A 22,893-nucleotide genomic window follows, 5' to 3' on the forward strand; every position below is an offset into this window, starting at 1 on the left:
CTGTCCCCCGACGGGCGGGGCTGGTCGCGTGCCGGGATTGCAGCCCCTGGGAGCTGGCTGCGTGCCGGAGCCCCCTTCCTGCCCCTGGAATGGGGGGTGCGGGGGCAGGGTCTCGCCCCATCGCTCACGTGCCTCTTTCAACGTGTGGGCGGGGTGGGCTTCGCTGCAGAGCGCGCTGGGGAGAGGTGTCGCCCCCAGGCACCACGGAGGGAAGTAAAGCAAGGAGAAAACCCAGCCCCAGGCCGGGAGCGAGCCCTGAAACGGCGCTGCGGAAACAGAGCCGGGGGGGCAGCCCCGTAATACATTTTTAAAAGCTGCACCTGCGCCTTGCTTTACCTTGCCTGCCAGGTGGTTGACCACTGGCTGCTTACCGCTCTTACCCACCATCCTGCTTTTCCATCTTGGCTAACAGTCAGTGCCTGGGTCAAGCTTTCCACACACCCATATTGTAGACTTACAGTTTCTTAGCTATGATTACATTTGCATGGTAAACTGGATTTCAAAATACGATTTCAGCTAGCCTTTTCAAAGCCCCCCTAGGCGGAGAGGCATCTGAAAGTAACATGAAGTAATAGAAGCACAACTAAGATGACAAATGGAAGACCCTTATTTACAGCCTTTAAACATTTTAATTGGACACAGATTGATGATGCGCATTGGGCTAAAGGCTGCACCTACCCCTTTTTTTTAAAGAATGTAATCTGAAGTCCAGACAAAACATAGGTGACCGTTTCTCTTATGCTTATGCTCTAATAAATTGGTTAGTCTCTAAGGTGCCACAAGTACTCCTTTTCTTTTTGCGAATACAGACTAACACGGCTGTTACTCTGAAACGTTTCTCTTCAGTATGTTCTCTGCCAACGTGCTTTAAAAAGTAGGGTTGAGAGGGGGTAGACGGAGTTGGCATTGCTAATAGACTGCTCTAAATCCATGGTACGCCCACATCTTGAATACTGCTTGCAGATGTGGTTGCCCCATCTCAAAAAAGATATATTGGAATTGGAAAAGGTTCAGAAAATGGCAACAAACATTATTAGGGGTATGGAACGGCCGCCAGATGAGGAGAGATTAATAAGACTGGGAATTTCCAGCTTGGAAATGAGACGACTAAAGGGGATATGATAGAGGTCTATAAAATCATGACTGATGTGGAGAAAGTACATAAGTGTTATTTACTCCTCATAACACAAGAACTAGGGGCCACCAAATGAAATTAATAGGCAGCTGGTTTAAAACAAACAAAAGGAAGTTTTTCCACACCACACACAGTCAACCTGTGGAACTCCTTGCCAGAGCATGTTGTGAAAGACAAGGCTATAATAGGGTTCAAAAAAGAACTAGATAAGTTCATGGAGGATAGATCCATTAATGGCTATTAGCCAGGATGGGCAGGAGTGGTGTCCCTGGCCTCTGTTTGCCAGAAGCTAGGAATAGGTGACAGGGGATGGATCACTTGATTACTTGTTCTGTTCATTCCCTCTGGGGCACCTGGCATTGGCCACTTTTGGAAGACAGGATACTGGGCTAGATGGATCTTTGGTCTGACCCAGTCTGGCTGTTCTTATGCTCATTTAGCACCAACTGTGGTGATGCATTTTGTGCTGTGATCACCTGTCCACTAGGAACTTGCATTGGCTGAAACCATCACCTCATTTCAAACAGGCCACCAAAAAGACAGCAGATGCAAACAATGGCCATCCAGTCTCAACCCCAATACTTAACAGTCCCATCTCCAGTAAGAGAAAGTGCAAGACCTTTACATATGACAGTTATACGCAGGCATATAAAGGATCACTTGCAATAAGTACAATATTTACAAGTCAAATGGGGACAGCATCTTTTGTGTAAGAGCTTTTTTAAATAGCCATCAGGTAGAGTCAAACATTCTACATCACTCACTGCATGGTTAATGACAGCTCTTTCATTCCAGGCCACAAAATATTTAGACTGAACAAATACAAAATGGGGAATAACTGGCTAGTATACTGCTGGAAAGGATCTGGTGGTTATAGTGAATCACAAATTGAATATGAGTCAGCAATGTGATGCAGTTGTGAAAAAGGCAAATATTCTGGGGGTGCAGAAACAAGAGTGTCATACATAAAACACAGGAGGTAATTGTTCTGCTCTACTGCGCACTGGTGAGGCCTCAGCTCAAGTACTGTGGCCAATTTTGAGCACTACATTTTCAGGAAGATGTGGACAAATTGGACAGAGTCCAGAGTATAGCAACAAAATGATAAAAGGTTTTTAAAAAACCTGACCTATGAGAAAAGGTGAAAAAAACCTGAGCATGTTTAGTCTTAAGAAAAGAGGACTGAGGTGGGACCTGCTAACAGTCTTCAAATATATTAAGAGCTGTTATAAGGAGGCTGGTGATCAATTGTTCTCCATGTCCATTGAAAGCATGAGAAGTAGTAATCAGCTTAATCTGCAGCAAGGGAGATTTAGGTTAGGTAATAGGAAAAGCTTTCTAATTATAAGGATAGGTAAGCACTGGAACAGGCTTCCAAGGGAGGTTGTGGAATCCCCATCATCGGAGGGTATTTTTTAAGAACAGGCTATATGCAATCACCTGTCAGGCATAGTCTAGATACACTTGGTCCTGCCTCAGCACAAGGTAATGGACTAGAACTAGATGACTTCTCAAGGTCCCTTCCAGCCCTACGTTTCTATGAATAAGCTATTAAAGGAGAAAGCAATTGAAGAAAAACATACAAGTCAAACATCTGACAATATAGACTAGTATTCATTATCTGACCAATGGACACCATGTAATGACAATGTTTACAGTTATACATTTTTAGCTGTAAATGATTATGTTTATATAGCATTTCATTCTAAAAGTTCCTAAATCATTTCATGTGTTTAAACTGACAATAAACATATGTCATGGATCACTGCTCTGAAGTACATGAACTTGGGTGTAATGCAGCAGTTATAATACATACCAGAACATTGCAAAATAAATAAATAAATAAATCTGTTGTTGCTCGTGAAAGGAGGAAAAAAAATGTTGCGGCTAACAGAGGGCTTTTGTTCCAGAAAAGACTAATAGTTTTATAGCAATATGAAAATAACAAAGACCATTTTCAAGACAAAACTGGTTTTATCATTGACTTTGCTAATAGATTGTTGAGACCCAGAAATTACAAAGCTGCACTTCTCTATTCTGTCACTAGGGGATGCTCTGTGTTTTCTTTGGCTCTACTAAGCTATCAGGAACAGAAGAATTTTCCTTGCACATCGAGCATAGCAAATTAACTCAACAATTGTGAAAGAAACATGTCTCATTCCTTGTTTGCATCTATAAAAATGTCTTTCAATATAGATTTTTAGAAAGTAAGACTAGATTCCATTTTAACCAATTCAAATTGAATTACTTGCACTGCAGTAAAAGGAAAGGAAACTCCCTAAACTGCCAATAAAAATAAAAAATAATTAATCTGTCCCTGTCGGTCACAAAAAAGGGAGAGTTAGGCTAAATAGAGAAAAATTCTGATGAGAGCCCACAATAAATATTTGAGGAAAAGAGTGAAGATGTCCTCAAACTTTAAAGTTTCAGTCAATTGACCAGGAAATAAATTAGTGGACAAAACTCCTTTGAATAATCATTCTTAAAATACTTTGCCAGACAAGATTTGATGACAAATCATCTCTCTATTTTTAGCAGTATAATTTACATTTCAATACTTTATGAACAAAAAGTTCAAAAGCAAACGTGTTTTCGGATTTCCCTCTCTCGAGGCAAACTGCTAATGTTCAAGGGACAGTGTCATATTTGGTAGACTCAAAACTTGATCTACCTCTTTTGTTATAAATTTGTTTGCAAACCCCATGTTAGTCCTTCATTGCTTTCCTCTTTCTCCTCAATAAAAGCTGAAGCAATGGTCTTTTTCTACCAAGGAAACCCCAAGCCAAGTGTCCCCAGCAATCTTCTATTGATAACCCAGGGTGCAAATGCATGTGAAATGCAGGGAAAACATTGTCTAGCAAGGAAATAGTGGGTTACTTTAAATAAAAGAAAAAATATTTTCAAAATGATGACTAATGCCTTGACAGAGTCCTTTAAATATTCTGGTGAGACATTTATAATTTTTAATAAGCAGCTGTAACTGTAGTACAAAGATCCTCCCACTCAGCGGTCACACAACCACCAAGATGACTTCCTCCGAGTGGAAAAAAAAGTGTAAATGACATTTCAGGGGTTCTTGAATTATTATGAGTGGAGAATAATAGCTTTATAGAAGACAGGTATTAAACTGTTTATTAGAGGAATCTTTGCAAAGAAAATAATTTATTAAGTAGGTTAAATAAGTATCTACTAGGGTCTTATTAGCTTAGCATCCCTGTGCTAAAATCAACAAACAAGCTAGCTCATGCTGGAAATTTAGAAAAACGGAATTTACATATGTGGAAACAAAATTCCATTATATTAGGCCCCAATCTAGCAAATCTCCATGTGCTTAACTTTAAGAACATGAGTACTCCTACTGGTCACATATTAAAGCTAAGCACATACATAAATGTCTGACGTTTCAGGGCCTCAGATTGTATCTTTCATTATTACAGCTATTCACCTGAATGGTACAGTAACACCTTGTTTCTGATAACTTTAAGTTAAAAGCTACATTAATAACTCAAAACAAAAAAAAATCACATTTAAAGCATTTATTTTGAAAAATAAAATACAAAAGATCACTGCATTGTAAATGTACATGTAATTTATCAACATCTCAGAAGTGATTTTTTAAATAATTAAAAGATAGATATTTAACAATTCCCACGTCAATAAAATTGAAACAGGCACAACTGTTCTACCAAAAAAACCCACAAATTAAGACAAGCACAGGCCACTTTTACAAAATTTCATACACTTAAATTCCAAATGTTTCACAAACCATTTTTACAAACCCTTTAAAATTAAGGTCTGGAATTAAACAGAGATATAGACAGAATAGCAGTTTCAACATAGGCCAGATTTTGCTTTAATTTCATTTTCAAACTGTAGAAACAGTTGTATAAATGTAACACAGTACTACATCATCATCAGTGAAAGTGTTCACCATATCAGAAAAGTGCTTTTATTGTTACAGGTTTAAGTTCACAAAAAAACAAAAACAAACCACCAAACAAAAACAAAACAAAACAAAAAAAGCCCCAAACAAAACAAAAAACACAGTCTGAAGGCAAATGGGAGAAGATTCTGTAAAAAGCAGGCCATGAGCGGTACACCTCACTGATCTCGGTAAGACAGTCCTTATAATGTCATGTCAAAGAGAAAATAATATTAAACAAGTTAGAATTTGTGCACTCATTTTGTTAAAATTCATTTTGCAGCCCCATACATTTTCACAAATACAAAGAATAATTCACAGATGGAATGGCAACAATCTCAACTGGTCCAAAATTACCATCCAAGCTAGGCACAGCCACTTTTAAACCTTTCCTTCAACCCCATATGGATATTTTTAAACGATGAAACCTTGTCAGAAGTAAGTCATTTGTAAGGCAAAGACACTGAAAAACTTTATCTCTGTATAGTTTCAATAAACCCTTTAGCTACATGGTGCAAATTCTTTTTTTTATTATTAACTTTCTCTTCCATCACAAATTGACAGTGAAATTGCTTCTGAGGATGCTTTCAAGGAGATTTTGCTGCTTTGAAATGTAAAAAACAGCACTAAATCAAACTCCAATGCCAATTATTTATGAAAGTAAAATTATCTGAGACATAAAAGTTTTAAATGTTTATCTTATGTAATACTAAATGAATGCTTTCCACATAGATTTCTAAATTAAGAATGTTTCCAAACAGAATTTATTTCTTTATAATGCAACTTAATCCTTTTATGTACATATGTTATTTGTTATTTATTTATAACACTATGTTGCCTTGGTTTAATTTAAGAAGGATGTTGCATTTTGGTGGGCACCCAGAATATTTTAAGCCAGGAGTGCCCTAAAAATAAAATCATTATTGATTATAGCATTAGCAGTAATGCCTTCACCATTCACCAGTGTCCCAGTACAAGTGCACTAAAATACGCATTCCATATCCTGGTTTGGTCCACTGACAAAGAAATGCAATTTTCCTGATTCAGGATGTATGGGACACTATAGGCAAAACACATATGGTTAGCTTATTTTTGGTTACGTCTTATCTCCTTCTTTCGCTAAAGAAGTGTCTTTAAAAATATAAAAAGCTTATTCTAAAAACCTTTGTCTTGTTAAAAATGCCTTTCAATTTGATGTACAAATGTCACCTGTATATTAATTTTAACACAAATTAAAAATATGAAGATCTACTAAAAAGTGCCAAATAGTTTGCTCATTTTATATCTTCCTTTGTACTTCCAGCTGTACACACAATGCAGAGAAATCCGAGAATAAAGAAAATGGTTTAAATTCAGAGGTGATATCATGTACGATTGTCTAGCAAGCCTGAAATGATGTAACTTACACTTTTTCAACTCTTCACCATATTGAATTATACCAAATTGACTCATATATATTACTTCTGAATCTGGACTAAATACCTTCCTCTATTTCCCACCCAAAGCCCCAAATATATTAATGCAGAATACAATTTTCCACTCTGAAGCTTCCATTAATGATCTGAGATTTTAAAAAAAGATCACAATTAACCAGATTAACTGAAATAACTGGAGCAGATAAATAACCTTGTGATACTCCATATTATTACCTTATGTGCAAGGTAAGTCCATCAGATATTCTACTCCACTGGTTCTGTCTGTCAAAGAAAATATATACATATCTTAATATAAACTGCTACCACCCATGAAAACAAAATTAGTTATTTTCCGTTACAAAATAAAACTATCACTAATAGTGCCATTTAGTTGTTTGGTTCTTTTTATTATACTCAAGACTCAATCAACAGAACAAAATATTAAGTAGTAAGACTAATTTAATAAAAGCAATTTCAACTCCAGCTTCATATTTTCCAAAAGGGAAGCAATCATATATATTTTATAATTCTTTTAGCATATACTGCCCATGAAACATACTAACTCTACTGCTATATCACAAAGGTTATTTTATGCTCAATGTTGTTGTAGCTGTGTTGGTCCCCAGATATGAGAGAGACAAGGTGGGTGAGGTAATATTTTTTATTGGACCAATCTTTGTTGGTGAAAGAGACAAGCTTTTGAGCTGCACAGAGCTCTTTTTCAGATCTGGGAAAGGTACTCAGAGTGTTACAGCTAAACAAAAGGTGGAACAGATTGTTAAACATAAGGAGATAACACATTGCAAAAACTATTCAAACTGAAGTGGCAATTAAAACCTCTGCAGTCATAGGGCAAAGAAGAGTTACTGGGCTGCAGACTGTTGTAATGAGACATATAACCAGTGTCTCTATTGAGACAATGATTTTTGGTGTCTAGCTGAGTTATGAATTTAAACTCCCAGGCCTGTCTTTTGAAGGTATTATGCGGGTTTCCTTTAAGGATGAGGAATGAGAAATCAGATTTGAAGTGATCATTTTGTGAAAAGTGTTAACCTACAGATGATAGAAAAAACGATAAAAGACAAAAATACCCTGAGTTTATTCGGTCTGTAGTGAGCGTCTCATTTTACCTGCACAGTAGCTGGGCCATTTGACGCACTGGATGAGGTACAACACATGTTGCGATAGACATGTGTATGACCCATGGATTTTGAAAGGTATATTGAGGGGCTGTATTGATCATTGCAGCAGTAGAGATATGGCTTTAGGTTTTGCAATTGTTATGGCATCGTCTGGTGCCACTATGAGTTGGCGTGTTTTGGTCTGTGGGGAGATTGCTTCAGACGAGGAGCTTAGTGAAGTTGGGGGGTTGTTTGAAGGCCAAAAGAGGGGGTTCAGGAGAGATTTCTTTCAGGATGTGGTCCCCATCAAGTATGGGGTTTAATTCTTAGCTGCTAACTCCATATGCATTCCAGTTTGGGGTGATGAGTGACAACTTGGGGTGTTGAGTCATTTTTCCCCCCTGTATTGAAGCAGGTTTTCTTGGGGAATTAAGGTGGCCTGTTCCAAGATGCAATCTACTTCTCTAGTGGAGTGGCCTTGTTTGGTGAAGACAGTTTTAAAGTGTGTTAAATTGTGTATCCAGGACTTTCTCCTTGGAGCATGTTCCGGGGTATTTGAGTACCTGGCAATAGATGATAGATTTTTTGCTGTGTTTGGGGTGGTTGCTTGATCTGTGGAGGTTAGTGTGGTGATCCATGGGTTTCTTGTATATAGTTATCTGTAGAGTTACACTGCTGAAGTAGATTGTGGTGTCTAGGATTGTGCTGCTGTGGGAGTGTTCTAAAGAGAGTCTGATGGTTGTGTGGTAGCGGTGGAAATTGTGGTAGAAATCTATGAGGGTGTTTAGGTTGTCTGTCCTGAGGATGAAAATGTCATTGATTTATCTCAGATAGATCATTTGTTTCATGTTGCATTTTTCTATAAATTCTTCTTTGAGTTGGCTCAGGAAGAGGTTGGCATATTGGGACACCATCCTAGTAACCATGGCTGTTCCCATGGTTTGGACAGAGAGTTTGTTGTTGAATGTTGTTAAGGGTGAAGAAGAAAAGGATGAGTTTAGCAATGTGTTTAAAGTAGATATCTTAATGTTGTCCATTGTCTTACAGATATTTGAAGCAGCCATGGTGAGGGATATTGGTGTATAGGGAGGCGACATTCATAGCGGCAGGTATGGTGTTCTGGGGGAGGTTGTTGATGGTGTGGAGCTTCTGGAAGAAGTCAGTCCTTTGAGTAAAGAGTGGTTTGAGGATAGTTTATGAGTCCTGATATTCCTTCAGTAAGAGTGCCATGGCCAGATATGATGGGTGTGACTGGGTTCCCTTGTTTGTGTATCTTGGGAAGCATGTAGAATTTACTGGTGTGGGTTTGTGGGAGATGAGGTGGTAGAGTTTGTCTTGGAGTTGTCCGGGGAAGGATTTGATCCTTAAATTTCTGTGTGAATTTTGATATGGGGTCTTCTCTGAATTCTTTATGGTAGGTGGTGTCGGAGAGTTGTCAGTTGGCCTAATTGATGTAAGTCATCACAATTGAGAACTACAGTGACATCCATTTTGTCTGCTGGTTTGATCACTATTTAGTGGTTGGCTTTTAGGGACTGCACAGCTGTCCTCTCCACAGTGGAGAGATTGTGGTGGATGGGTTGTTTGTTAAGAATGTCAGAGTTGATTTTTTTTCTGAAGTAATCAATGTAATGGTCAAGTATGTGGTAGAGACCCTGGTTTTTTTTTTTTTTTTTTTTTTTTTTGCTTTCTTCTGCAGAAGGGGAATGGGTCACTGGCTGGTTTGAACCAGAGTAAATGGTGGATTCTCTGAAATTGAAATCTTTAAGTCAAGATTTGAGGACTTCAGTAACTCGGCCAGATAAATCAGGTTCTGGGGCCTGCAATGTGCAGGAGGTCAGATTAGATGATCATGATGGTCCCTTCTGGCCTTCAAGTCTGTGAATCTAAGATATTACCTCATCCACCTCGTCTCTCAAGATTTTTTTATGACTTCAGTTTACATGTTTTTCTCTTTTTGGAGAAACCCAAAACTATTACTTCTTTTTAAATTAAGCAGATTTAAATGCAACTATATCAGTTCTACTACTAAGAATTAGAAGAGTTCCATTTTGAATACTGTTTAACCATCTCACTTGGAACACAACAGACATTTGCTGCAAGTTAAGGACCAAATTCTGCTGACTTAACACCAGGTCAATTTTTTAAAAATAGGAATTATTTATACTTTAAATAACTGATATTGTAGGCTTCAGGAAACATGAAAATTTAGAGTTTATGAAGCACCATGTCTATTTACTGTGCTCTATGAAGTATTTTTTAAATAGCTTAACTTCTGCTATTCAGAAATTCAAGAACAAGCAGGTAGGTACTGCTAACTTTTTCTTTCTTTAGACACAACATGTACTACATATACTAAAACTACACATGTAACATTGTAGCTTAACAAGCCTTTGTCATCATTTGGTTCTATGAAATAACCACTGCAAACTTCTTCAAATCAGTTTGCTGAAGTACTACTGCTAAAAATCAGACATTTAAATAATTTTTCACCTTTAAGCTGCATAGACACTTTGGCCAGCAGTTGAGAACTGAGCAATACCGTGAATACTGTGAGCAACAGCACATTTAGCTTAGTGGTGTCAGGTTCTTAATGGCTTTATATTAGCTAAGCACAGCTTGCAAAGCATGAACACTAACTGTTCAAAATGTCAGAACAGGCAAACACCCAGTAAGAGAGCAAAGCCCAGGTTAGAGATGGCACACAAAGAAAGTTTATCAGAAAGATTCAAGGTGCCCACAGCTAAGAGTTTTATGCTCTGAAAACATGAAACCGACACCACAGCTACTCTACTTTACTGGTCCACGTTCATTTTATCTTGCCACGGGACTTCCTTTCTACTGTCTTCTTTGGCTGGAACAAAAGAAACCAATTTTGGTTTTTAAATAAAAAAATATTTTTAATTTGAACTGATGGGGCAAGTCAAAAGATTTAATTTTCACATGTGAAATTCTTCTGTGTATTTTCCTGAATCTCTAGTTTTAACATAGCGAGAATAATTAAAGGTTATCCTTAAGAAAAATAGTTTGTTCCTATATTTTTGGATGTGGAATTACAAAATGTGCCTATTCTCTTATCCTGAGAGCATGACAGTGAAAACATGAGTAAATTTTCTGAAAAACTGGTTGCAAACATCACATTAACCTTCCCAATGACCTTAGGAGGTAAGCAAGTAAAAGCATTTTTTATCTGGCATGCTGGGGCAATGGAGGGTGCCAGTAAGTGAAAAATTCCAGTTAACTAAGAGGGAGGGAGTTTGGGTGCAGGAGTGGGTGTGGAGCACTGGATCCGGGCGGCACTCACCTTGGGCGGCTCCCCGGAAGCGGCGACATATCCCTGCTGCTCCTAGGCAGAGGTGCGGGTAGGCAGAACCATGGTTCCCGGCCAATGGGAGCTGCAGAGCCAGCGCTCGGGGCGGGCTGGGGACCGCACACAGAGCTGCCTAACCACACCTCCGCCGAGGAGCAGCAAGGACATGTCATTGCTTCAGGGAGCCACGCAGAGCCAGGTAGGGAGCCTGCCAGCCATGGACAGCACGTGAACCGCCAGCTGGGGGAGACTAGCCCCTAGCCTGCCCCTTCGACCTGAGGCCCTGCCCCTTCTATGCCCCCCCCCGCCAGAGCCTAGGGCCCCCCACACCGCACTGCAGCTGCCAGCCCCCGCCCCAGGCTAGCGCCCCACCCCCGGAGCACCAGCGCTGCAGCCGCAGCCTGGAGTGCTAGGAGGATGGGTGCCATGGCCCCAGCCCCCCCCAGGCCCAGGAGGGCCGAGGCCACCGCACAGGAGCACCAGAGCTGCACAGTGGCGCACTGGGGGTGGGACGTGGGTGGGGCCACCTGGCTGTTTAAGAAGGCACAGCCTCCCCCAAGTATGATACCTGCCACCCACGCTGCTGGCCCCGCACCAACTGAACTATAAACCGGACTTACAATGAAGATCAGAAATGCCGGTTTATAGAGCTTTTCGGTTGGTAGAGTGCTGGATAGCTCAGCTTTTCCTGTATATTATTAAAAACAGGAAAACTCAGTAAGAGAGCAAAGTGACTATGTCCTAACTACCAGCGCCCCACTATTCCACAGGGTAACAATACCCCCTCTAGAGCGCTGGCTCCCAAGCTTTTTACTAAGGACACCCACCAACTGCAATTTGTCTATTTTTGTGACCCTCCCAGGGTACAAATGAATGGGGAATCTCCAAAATCACAGACCACCGTCCTCCTCCTCACCCTGCAAAGGGGACACAGAGCCTGCAGCAGCTCCCTACAACCTGGCACCACAACCTTAATCCTGGCCCAGGTGGAGGGGGATGGAGAGCAAGTCTGCTCCACACTCACCCTACAGTGGCAGCTTCGTTCATACGAAGCTGGGCCCAGCTCCCCATTCTGGGCATTGTGACCAGGCATGCAGGGTCACAGCACCACTCAGGTTTGACTCAGCCACCCCTCCACCATGACTGGGCCAAATAGACATGGGGCTACAATCACATGAGCCCTTCAGGTATGGCTGGGCCAACCCTGTGTGGCGCAGTGACCCCGTGCGCCAGATTGCAACGCTCAGAGCAAGGCCCAACCACGTGGGATAGGAGCCACAGCTACAGGGCGAGTGCATGGCAAGCTAACTCTCCAACCCCCTCCTCCTAGCACTGGACCTGAGACCCATCTAGAACCTGCCCATGGCCCACTGTTGGGTCACAACTCACCACTTGAGAAATACTGTTGGAGTGAAATGAAATTTCATAAGCACATTGGGCTGAACCAATGTCCTGTGTGCACTCAAACTTTTTAAAATTGCCACTTATCTGACTGACATTAGTACATATTATCTTATGGCATCAGTGTGAGGAAGTGGGAAAAGATGAAGTGTTTAGTGAGTTACCTAATTACCTGGTCCTCCCCAAATATGCAATTCTGCATGGCTCCCAGGTTCTTAGAACCACCATTTTTGTAGTAATGCTAACCTCAAGAAATCAAAAATCATGACTTGCACCCCTCAAAATGAGAGATTTTTACAGAAAAGATTATAGTGTGTTTTTCCAGGCTGTCTTGATTTTTGAACTCCACTTACCCATCCCCAATGCGTGGGGGCATGACAATTAATGTTGGCCATTCTGCCAAATGTATTGGCCCCTGCTGCAGGAGCTCTCGGCCTCAAACACGCCTGCCCCAACCCCAGCAATTAATCTTGTCCCCCAACCCCACTACAAGTTGCTCCCCACCACCCCCAGCACCCACCCTATCAGTCCAGCCCCCTTCATTCAGTTCAGACGCCCATCCCATCAGCCTCCACCCCGCTCAGTTCAGCCCCAAAGGCTCCATCAATTCATCTCCCACCCCTCCAGGACTATTCCTCTCCCGTTTTTATAGGGCAGAATCATATTAACATTAGATCTTTTTCAATTTAACTTTTGTATTATTCTAATTAATTTTTCATGAACAAGCCCTAAAACAACAACAACAACAACAACAAGCACTTCCAGCCTTTGGTATCTCAAGCACTTTGTATATAGATACATCACCAGAAGTGCTGCCTACAGGGGTCCTACCCTATAATCTTCCCTCATGTAACTGTCATTAGGAATTTTACCTAGGTCAGGACTGAGCTCATAATTTGTATGCACTCCTACAAACAACAACATGATCAATTTTTGTTTTCAATCCAACCTTGTAAAATTCTCACTCATCAGGGACAGTGTTTTGTTTTCTTTTGGGTTTGTTCTGGTTTTGTAAAACAGGCAAGTAAAATATCATTAATATGTTTACTATCTTCATGGTAAAGGTGAGTGAGCATGTTTTGCTCCAGGTGAGAGAATCTGCATGATGCTTTTTCAAGGCCAGATTAACAGAATAGAACACGGCACATTTAGATGCAGTCTTCTTCTCTTTTTTGTCATTAGAGTCCCATATTAAAAGCAATGAAAAAATGTGGTTGATAATTTTATAACATGTACATTTATTGTAAATAATTCCTCAGTGTAGATTCATCAGTTGAAAAAATATATCTGTTTGACAGATTTATATTGCTTAGTTCTTTAAAACTTGTTTGTAGTCACAAGACATCTACATATTAATCTAATGGAATTCTGAGAATTAAGTCCTACTTTCTGTTTGATTAAAAGTAAAGGTCATTAAATTGTTATCAGAAGACCAGTAATGATACCAGCAACAGAACCCAGTGTTTGAGATGCCGCACATAGAGATCGAATAAACCTTTGTTGGGTTTATATTGATACCAATCCTAGATAAGGTGCTCTCTTGGCAATTTATGTCTGAAGGACCTCAAGTCTGTTATTGAAACAACAAGGAAATACTTTCTCTACTTATTATTGCTCACATAGCCCCTACTCTAACTTCTTCAATACCCTTTGGGACAGGACTGTGCCATGAATAAGCATCACATTATTAGTAGTGCTTAACAAATAATTATATTACTATAGAATAGAATACACCTGACTACTTTGAGGGGATAATCCCTCCCCCCCAAATAAATAATTTAATTGCATTACAAGGTCAGCAAAACTCCTTGAACTAGTTAGCCAATGAGAATAATGTATCTTAATGTACCCAATATTGAAGTTGTGAAGTAGATTAACTAGTTCAATGTTCTTAGTAATTGATGAGATAATCTATCTTTACTGCCCAGGACTGAACTGCTTTCCTGAAGTGTGCCAGAACACTCTGGAGATAGCCATGCTATCTGCTCTGTACTTGATGTAGAATGTTTCAGAACAAGGCAACAGATAGCAGATTAAGTTTCTTTACTACCAACAGTAATACACAACATTCCATTTAGAGGTATTTAGAATGAAACAAAGTTCAGATCTGAAGTTTCCCAAGGTTCCAGGAATGTTTGGATCTAGCACTGTGTCTTGGACTCCTGTCTAGTTTGGATCTAGCATGCTACATTCCATATCAGAGATGCAAACAGGCTCAGGAACAGTGTGGGCATGCTAGGACTCTCTAGGGCCTTGTCTACACTGCCACTTTACAGCGCTGCAATTTTCTCGCTCAGGGGTGTGAAAAAACACACTCCTGAGCGCTGTAAAGTGGCAGTGTAGCTACTGCCCTCTTGGAGTTGGTTTTTTTACAGCGCTGGGAGAGCTCTCTCCCAGCACTGGTGCCATGACTACTTAGCCAAGTTGAAGTGCTGCCGCACCAGCGCTTTAACATTGCTAGTCAAGACGTGCTCTAGAACTGTGAAGGAGGAGAGCAATGAAGGTCTCAAGCTCCGTGGGAAAGCTGCTAGGCACATAGTTTTCCTATCACCCACTAGCAAACAAGACATCAAGTAGAAAAAGTAGGTTTGGAACTAAAAATTAGAAGTAGGATACAAGAAGGCCCCAGCATGGAGAGGGGAAAAAAATCAAATTACTCTAGATAGTGGGACAAACTATATACAATGCCCAGTTTATGGCACATACTTCATTAATTCAGATTAGGAAGTTCTCTAAAGAGAAGCAAAATGTAATGCCCTGTAAACGCAGATCATTCAAGCATTCCTTCAGAGGGAAACAAAGCACTATGTGGCTTCACTAATCTGACCATTATTAGAATGAACTTCTGTCATGTAAGGCCCACCTATTCATAGGAGGACATATTACCTATGACTCAACCATATATAATCGCACTTAAATGCAAAAATCAGTTCTCTATAAAGTGATTGTTAATAAAGTTGTCTGTCACATCTCTCTCTCGCACTCGCACACTTTCGCCATATCACTTCACCAGAGAGAAGGAATACAATCCAATACTGTACCTGTGGCATTTCTTTAAGAAAATCAGGAAGCTGAAATTCACCTTTATAGACCTGGGGGGAAAAAAAGCATAGTAAAACTTTAAACAGATGCTTTCATTATGTTATGTTCAAACTGCTAACAGAAATTCTGTTCAATAAAAGAGAGGTTAATCTGGGTCATCTGGAACTAGTCATGCTAATCAGACATGCCTGGAGCACGGAGCATTGATTTAAATCAACTATTTTAATCAAGATTTAAATCAGCAAACAGGAAACCGTGATTTAAATAATTTACTGTAATCAAGTTTTGCATTTGTACTTTAGCTATTTTCCTAAAAAAAAAAAAAAGTTGAGTCCCGTGGGTTGGTAACCACTAAAACATTGATTTGCAACTAAATATAGCCCTTGAAGCCTAAATTTAGGCTTCTTTTAAGAACTAGTAGATTTCATTCTCACAACTAGTTTTTATTCATAGATTGGAAAAGGAAAACAAGCTTTCCTGCTTTTTCAACTCCCAATTGGTTTGTTATTTTTGAATGTAGTAGTCATTGAACCTGAAACTGAATATGAATAAACTGAAGTGAAGAAAATATTCTCTCTGAACCTCCAGAAGAGGACACTCCTGAGTAACTGGCTTAGTACTTCAGTAAACTCTGATTCTAGATGTTTCGTCATGAAGTTCAAACATGTACTTGTTAATATTTTATATTTAAATAATTTTAATGATTATACTAAATTTAAGCCTTAACATGGATTGTCAAGTTCAAATGTAATTTTAAATTGTTTATTTAAAAAAATAAAACTATAAAAAACTGATTGTATTTTATCTTTTAAATCATTGATTTTTATCCATCAGGTTGTGGCACTTCTTATTTTAAAATTCTAATTTTAATTCATTAATGAGAATTTGTGTTAGTCTGATCCAGTTCTATACCTTTACATACATTCTCCAGCTTATAACTCCATGATGCCTACAAAAAGCCTGAGAACAGTTAAGCTGCTGATGCACTGAGACCACAGCCTATCATGCTGACCAATATTGTAGCATTTTCTTGTGCTCCCCAATCTGTCTCTACCCATCTGTTATTTCGTGTTTTACACTTAGCCTGGAAGCTCTCGGGGGCATGGGTCATCTTTGTGTTACATGTTTGTACAGTGCCTAGCACAATGGCAGCCTAGTCCATGACTAGAGCCCAGAGGCACTATGGTAATACAAACAATAATGTCACATATTGACTGACTGTTCTGTTAGAGTGAGAAGTAAATGGCATTTAATGCAATTTTTATTTAAGAAACATGCACTAGGTTAATACATGGCAAAATCTTATAACTTACATTACATTTGAAGTTTTCTCAGGGTACAAATTATGTTTGATGCAAGTCCGATATACCGTATTCACTATATATTAAGTATATACTAATATAAGACTTTTCTGTTTTCATAGAGAAACAGACTTTTGGAATTTAAACCTCTACACTATGATTAAGCATCATGACCATTAGCACTGTTAATGGAATAGTTCAGTGTAACAAACGCCCTCATTTGGTCTTCTGAAGTTAAATATTTATAAACTCACCACAAAACAATCTATTCTCCAAAGTTTACTAAAACATCAGTGTATGAATAGAATTTGTAAGGAATAGTTCCAACTCTTTGGGGCTTAATTACAGTTTAGAATTAAGGATGGCTTTTACTGCATTTGGTGCACCTTCACAACAGCTTACATAGGAACTAATGCTTTCCATGATCAACAATGCTTTTCAAAAGCATCAATTCCTGCAATTCTCAAATGCAGATGTTTAGTTCCTGTAATGTTTGTGAAGGGTGTGCATGTGTGTGTGTATCCAGAAATGTCAGGAGCAGACAAGCATATTTAGTATGAAGATACATAATTTGTATGATTACATCAGATATCATCACACAAAAAAGTACCACTTACACAAATACTGTCTTTTTTAAGTCCGTCTTTCCTTACTATGTGGTGTCATGCAAAAATCTCTCCAAAATTAAAACCAATGACTAATTACTGACTTAAAAAATAAGAGGAATTTAGTACAATTTGCAGCAGGTTATCCTGACATGGCTAATATTGAATAGACGGATCTTGTCTCTACAGAATTGACAGTTTCTCTGTCTTTTCTGAATGGGAGTCTAAACTAGATAAAGTCTGCAGTATCTTACGCTGATCATGAGCTCAGATTAGGAGCAGAATGGTCTTAAATAATTACTACGTCAGTACACTGCAGTGGCCTGGTCTCTGAAGCTGAGTCAGCTCAGAGTTTCCTGTCTACAAAATAATTCACGACAAATATGACTGCAACATTAAACAATATGATTCATTTTGAATGGCCTAAGCACGCTGGAAGCTTTCACTACTCTATTTATATAACTAGACTGGTTAAACACATGCAAGGACCCAGACATTATTAAAAATATAATCAGGGAGCAAGGAATCATCTATATATGTTGCAAAACCTTAAAAGTTGTTATCTCAAAAGAAGTGGAGAAAGATAGAAGAACAATGGTGATCCACGATAGACACAGCTCTCATTCACATTCTTGAAGCCATTCCCACAATAACCATAGCTTCCCACAATAACGTTAATGAAAGCTTCATTGGTCAAAAATTCAGTGTGTGGTCAATGAGATCCCAAATGTATTGTAAAGTTCAGCAGACTACTTCAGATTTTTATCTTTTAGTTAAGCTGTTAAAATGAAGCTCATCTCTCCAGACAGCAGCTAAGAAGGTGATGCATCAACAATGTTGACACATTAATACTACGAACAATTTATTCACCTATCCACAACATGAAATCATTTTGGCTAATTTCATATCCATGAAAGAAACTGAACTCCCCCAGAAGCATTAGGCTATGAAGTCCCATATTAACGTGAATTTTTAGTAGAAGAAAACATAGCTCATGAAAACAATACAGAGATTTGTTACATCAATCAAAATTAGCAACAAAGAGGAAAAGACTAATAGCCAAAATGATCAGCTCAGTTATTTCTAAAATGCCCAAATACTAATTAACTCAGTGTACTGAGTTCATGTGAGGTACTAAATATTCCAACCTGCAAGTTAAAAACTCGACATAGTCCAAGCACCACTATGTTACTCAATATTTGTTTAATGAAAAGGAGCCCATCGAAACAGGATTAATAATAGTGTTGGGTCAGGATTTTAATGCAGATATAATTCTCTCCCTGTTATATTTTGCAATGTTTTATTTGGTCAGTTCAGTGTACAATGTTAAAAACTTGACAAAATAAAATTCTCATGCACAGAGATACAGCAGCAGGTTCCTGGAAGACAGCTGTGCAGTTATTCACATACTACCAAAGATAAATCCATCTCAGATAGTATTTTAATATTATGGCAGAATCAAAGGTGCAACAAAGCCTCTAGTCACACAGCATTATCAATTTTCCATAAGCATAATTGGGTACAGCAGATCAGATTACTGCAGATAAGAGTGATATTGTAATTTGCTACATACTTCATTTTTGTTATGTAGATACTGAAGAAAAACTACTTTTGGTTCAGACAGACATTTTAAAGATTCATAACCTAGGGGATTCTTTGCTCCCATCTGTCATGAACAGTCAGTTTCCGATCATGTGAATTCTTATCCACAAAACAGATAATCTAAACCAAAATGCCCATGTGATGTTACACAAAAAGCACCAATATTCCAACATAGTCCAAAATATGATGCAAGAGGAGATTTGGAGTTTTTAAAGATTAGGAATTTGGGAGGGTTTTTATATATTAAGCTCTTTCATATTAATACATACACTCTACAAGCCAGGCAGCCAATAAAACAGGATGAATCCTGTATTTCAACACTTGAAGCGGTAGTGCCGAAAAGGAACTAGAGCTGCAAGATTTAAACAACACTTGTAAGTATTAATTTTTAAAAAGTTAGTTTATGCAGAACCTGTTGCCCTGAACAAAGTTACCTTCTTAAGTCAGGAAGCTTATCTAGATATCATTTTCTCTCCCCCTAGAGGTTTGGTTAAAGACCTTAAAACTATCTATTATAAACTTGTTCAATTTTCTCATCCAAATGGCCCCTCACCTCCTCTAACCTCTCCCACGGAGATGGCAGAAAACATTCAATCCTCACAGAACAGGAGAATTGCATGAACAGTATTCTACTTAAACAGTGTGCAAAATATAAAAGTACACACTGGCTACTGGGTGGGTTTTACAACAGTATATTTGAATTTCACATAAAACTTGGCAATTTTTTTAAAATAGCCAGATGTAAGCTCATATTTGGAAACAGGATGGAGCTCTAACATTAACAGTTTCCTTGTAAAGTTCTTTAAAAGATTTATTGAAAAAAACTTGAAAGGAAAAAATTAGATATTCCTTTCTGAGGTAGCTGAGCAGTCAGTTAACTACTCATCATGGTAAGGAGAGGTAGGGGCTAAGCTTTTCTAGAAGCATCGAATTTATGCACCAATTTTTCTTAGATATAAAAATGGTTGAGATTCTCCATTCCATCCTAGCAGACGCTAACAGGGCCAGATGACATTCACCCAACACAGGTATAGGATTGTGCAGCCAAAGTTAGCCCTGCTCTGGCCCCTGCAAGCCCCAATATAGGGCCATTCTGGCTTGTGCAGCAAACCAGATGCAGACCTGAGGAAGATGCCATAACTTAGAATGGCTGCCAAGATGCTAAGTTACATCCGGTGCCATTTTGGCTCCAGAGAAGCCCAGAAAATTCAGAGGGCTTTAAACAATCTTTGCCTGTCACTCTCAGCTGCACCTCTGGTACTGCACCTCCAGACGGTTCTACAAGAGTCTTGGCCAGAATGTGCAACATATAGCATCTGGGTTTGGCCCACCTTTCTTCTTTATAATTTCTCTGCTTCTTACATGTCAGCATACTGCACCATCAGTAGTTTTTAAGAAAGCGGGAGTGAGCTGTAGTTGTAGCGAAATAATTTATTTAATAATTTGCATAATTTTTATAAAAATATTATTTCCCTTATTCTTCATCCATACCTATTCATAAGTTAGGCAGATGGGAAAAAGCAGGTTAAGCATACGTAAAGCAAACAAAGGGCTAAAGCTTTGACTGAAACACATGAATCAAGGAAAGATTGACATCTTGGTTTTTTGAAATGGAGTGGGGATGAAAAACCTTTTATACCATGAATTATGTCAAGTCAAAAAAAAAATCCACACTTTTGGGTGTGCACGTCTTTAGCAGTGAAAAAGACAAATCTAACCCATACTATAAACAGCTGTATATATTCTATCAACAGCACACCAAAGCAAAAGTTATTCTGGCACAAGGTAAAAGAAAATTAGGAACAGCTACTGCTGCATAGACATGAATTACTGTTGAGAAGACCACCTGCTTCAACGATCAGTAGTTTGATTTATAATACTTATTATTAGGGCTCCGTGTTTGTTACAGAGGTCGCAGAAGTCATGGATTCCATGACTTTCCATGACCTCTGAGACTTCTGCAGAGGCCAGTGTGGCTGACCCCAGGCTGCCCAAGCTGGAACAGCTCTGCAGCCAACTGCTCGGGCGGCCCCACAGCCAGCCACACTAGCTGCTGCTGGAGCAGCTCCAGGGCCAACTGCACCAGTGCGGCTGGCCCTGGGGACTGCCTGAGCAATGGTCCCAGGGGCAGCCACTGTCGGCAGCCCCTGGGGTGGCCAAAGCAGCTGTTGTCAGCAGCCCCCAGCACTTTATGCTACGGGGCCTTCCGCCTGAGTACCCCTCCCAGCAGCGACCCTCCTGGGGCGCCTCCCCATCAGTGACCTCCACCCCCCACCCTTGCCCAAGGTTTAGTCAGAGGTATTTATAGTATAAGTGAATTTTTATTGCCTGTGACCTGTCCATGACTTTTACTAAAAGTACCCATGACTAAATCGTAGCCTTACTTATTATGCACGGAAATCAGAGCTCACTATTCTTAAGTAGAACAAGAGACAGCAGCGTAGGGACCGTTTTTTAGGTGAGTGCATTTACTCTGAGTTGTACACATGCCACATTGAGCAACAATTCACTAGAAACCCTTTTCACAAGCAGATCAGAAACCAATGTTTGGTAGCTACCCTTTCTCTCGCAGACTTAGAGAAAGCAGAAGTTCTCACTGATTAATGAGCAATAAATAATGAGCCATCTATCACCTGTCGGGGGATAGAAATGAATTTTTCTTGATGGACCAACTTGCCAGATGCTGGAGGGAAGGGGGTGTGTCTTTCTTTCAGCTTCATGGAGACACAGTTGGGTTGTAAGCATGAAGACTTGAAATAGTGGTAAGAACTTGTATGAAGAGTAAGGCTATCTTGCACCTGCCATGGGAGCATAGGTTTGATAACTAAGATTGTCACTGTGTTTGAATCTCTTTTTCTTTTCAGTATCCCTCTTTTCTTTTCCTCTGCAACCACAGAGAAGATTCATAGATTCATAGATATTTAGGTCAGAAGGGACCATTATGATCATCTAGTCTGACCTCCTGCACAATGCAGGCCACAGAATTTCACCCACCACTCCTAAAAAAGACCTCACACCTATATCTGTGCTATTGAAGTCCTCAAATTGTAGTTTGAAGACCTCAAGGAGCAGAGAATCCTCCAGCAAGTGACCCGTGCCCCATGCTACAGAGGAAGGCGAAAAACCTCCAGGGCCTTCCAATCTGCCCTGGAGGAAAATTCCTTCCCGACCCCAAATATGGCGATCAGCTAAACCCTGAGCATATGGGCAAGATTCATCAGCCAGATACTACAGAAAATTCTTTCCCGGTAACTTGGATCTTACCCCATCTAAAAACCCATCACAGGCCATTGGGCCTATTTACCATGAATATTTAATTACCAAAACCATGTTATCCCATCATACCATCTCCTCCATAAACTTATCGAGTTTAATCTTAAAGCAAGATAGATCTTTTGCCCCCACTACTTCCCTCGGAAGGCTATTCCAAAACTTCACTCCTCTGATGGTTAGAAACCTTCGTCTAATTTCTAATCTAAATTTCCTAGTGGCCAGTTTATATCCATTTGTTCTTGTGTCCACATTGGTATTGAGTTTAAATAATTCCTCTCCCTCTCTGGTATTTATCCCTCTGATATATTTATAGAGAGCAATCATATCTCCCCTCAACCTTCTTTTAGTTAGGCTAAACAAGCCAAGCTCCCTGAGTCTCCTTTCATAAGACAAGTTTTCCATTCCTCGGATCATCCTAGTAGCCCTTCTCTGTACCTGTTCCAGTTTGAATTCATCCTTCTTAAACATGGGAGACCAGAACTGCACACAGTATTCCAGGTGAGGTCTCACCAGTGCCTTATATAACGGTACTAAAACCTCCTTATCCCTACTGGAAATACCTCTCCTGATGCATCCCAAGACGACATTAGCTTTTTTCACAGCCATATCACATTGGCAGCTCATAGTCAACCTATGATCAACCAATACTCCAAGGTCCTTTTCCTCCTCCGTTACTTCTAGTTGATGCGTCCCTAGCTTATAACTAAAATTCTTGTTATTAATCCCTAAATGCATGACCTTACACTTCTCACTATTAAATTTCATC

At 39.6% G+C, this 22,893-nt stretch overlaps 1 protein-coding gene across 5 annotated transcripts in view; it reads right to left on the bottom strand.

Annotated features, from left to right (window-relative positions):
• Window positions 1–5,048: 5,048 nt before the first annotated feature.
• The window catches only part of TPST1 (tyrosylprotein sulfotransferase 1), a 63,168-nt gene continuing 45,323 nt past the window's right edge, over window positions 5,049–22,893 (bottom strand). For 2 of the 5 annotated variants that reach the window (XM_084651140.1, XM_084651139.1), the window contains 3 exons: window positions 15,346–15,396; window positions 6,707–6,754; window positions 5,049–5,259 (listed from right to left, as the gene is read on the bottom strand). In XM_084651140.1, coding sequence (XP_084507266.1) covers window positions 5,091–5,259; window positions 6,707–6,754; window positions 15,346–15,396 — 268 coding nt within the window. In that variant the 3' untranslated portion in view covers window positions 5,049–5,090. Of the gene's footprint in view, window positions 5,260–6,706; window positions 6,755–10,371; window positions 10,448–15,345; window positions 15,397–22,893 lie in introns of those variants that run through there. The other 3 variants (XR_014714404.1, XR_014714405.1, XM_084651141.1) reach the window with 3 other exon arrangements.

Source organism: Lepidochelys olivacea, assembly GCF_965140295.1.
Source record: "Lepidochelys olivacea isolate rLepOli2 genome assembly, chromosome: 17".
NCBI lineage: Eukaryota > Metazoa > Chordata > Testudines > Cheloniidae > Lepidochelys > Lepidochelys olivacea.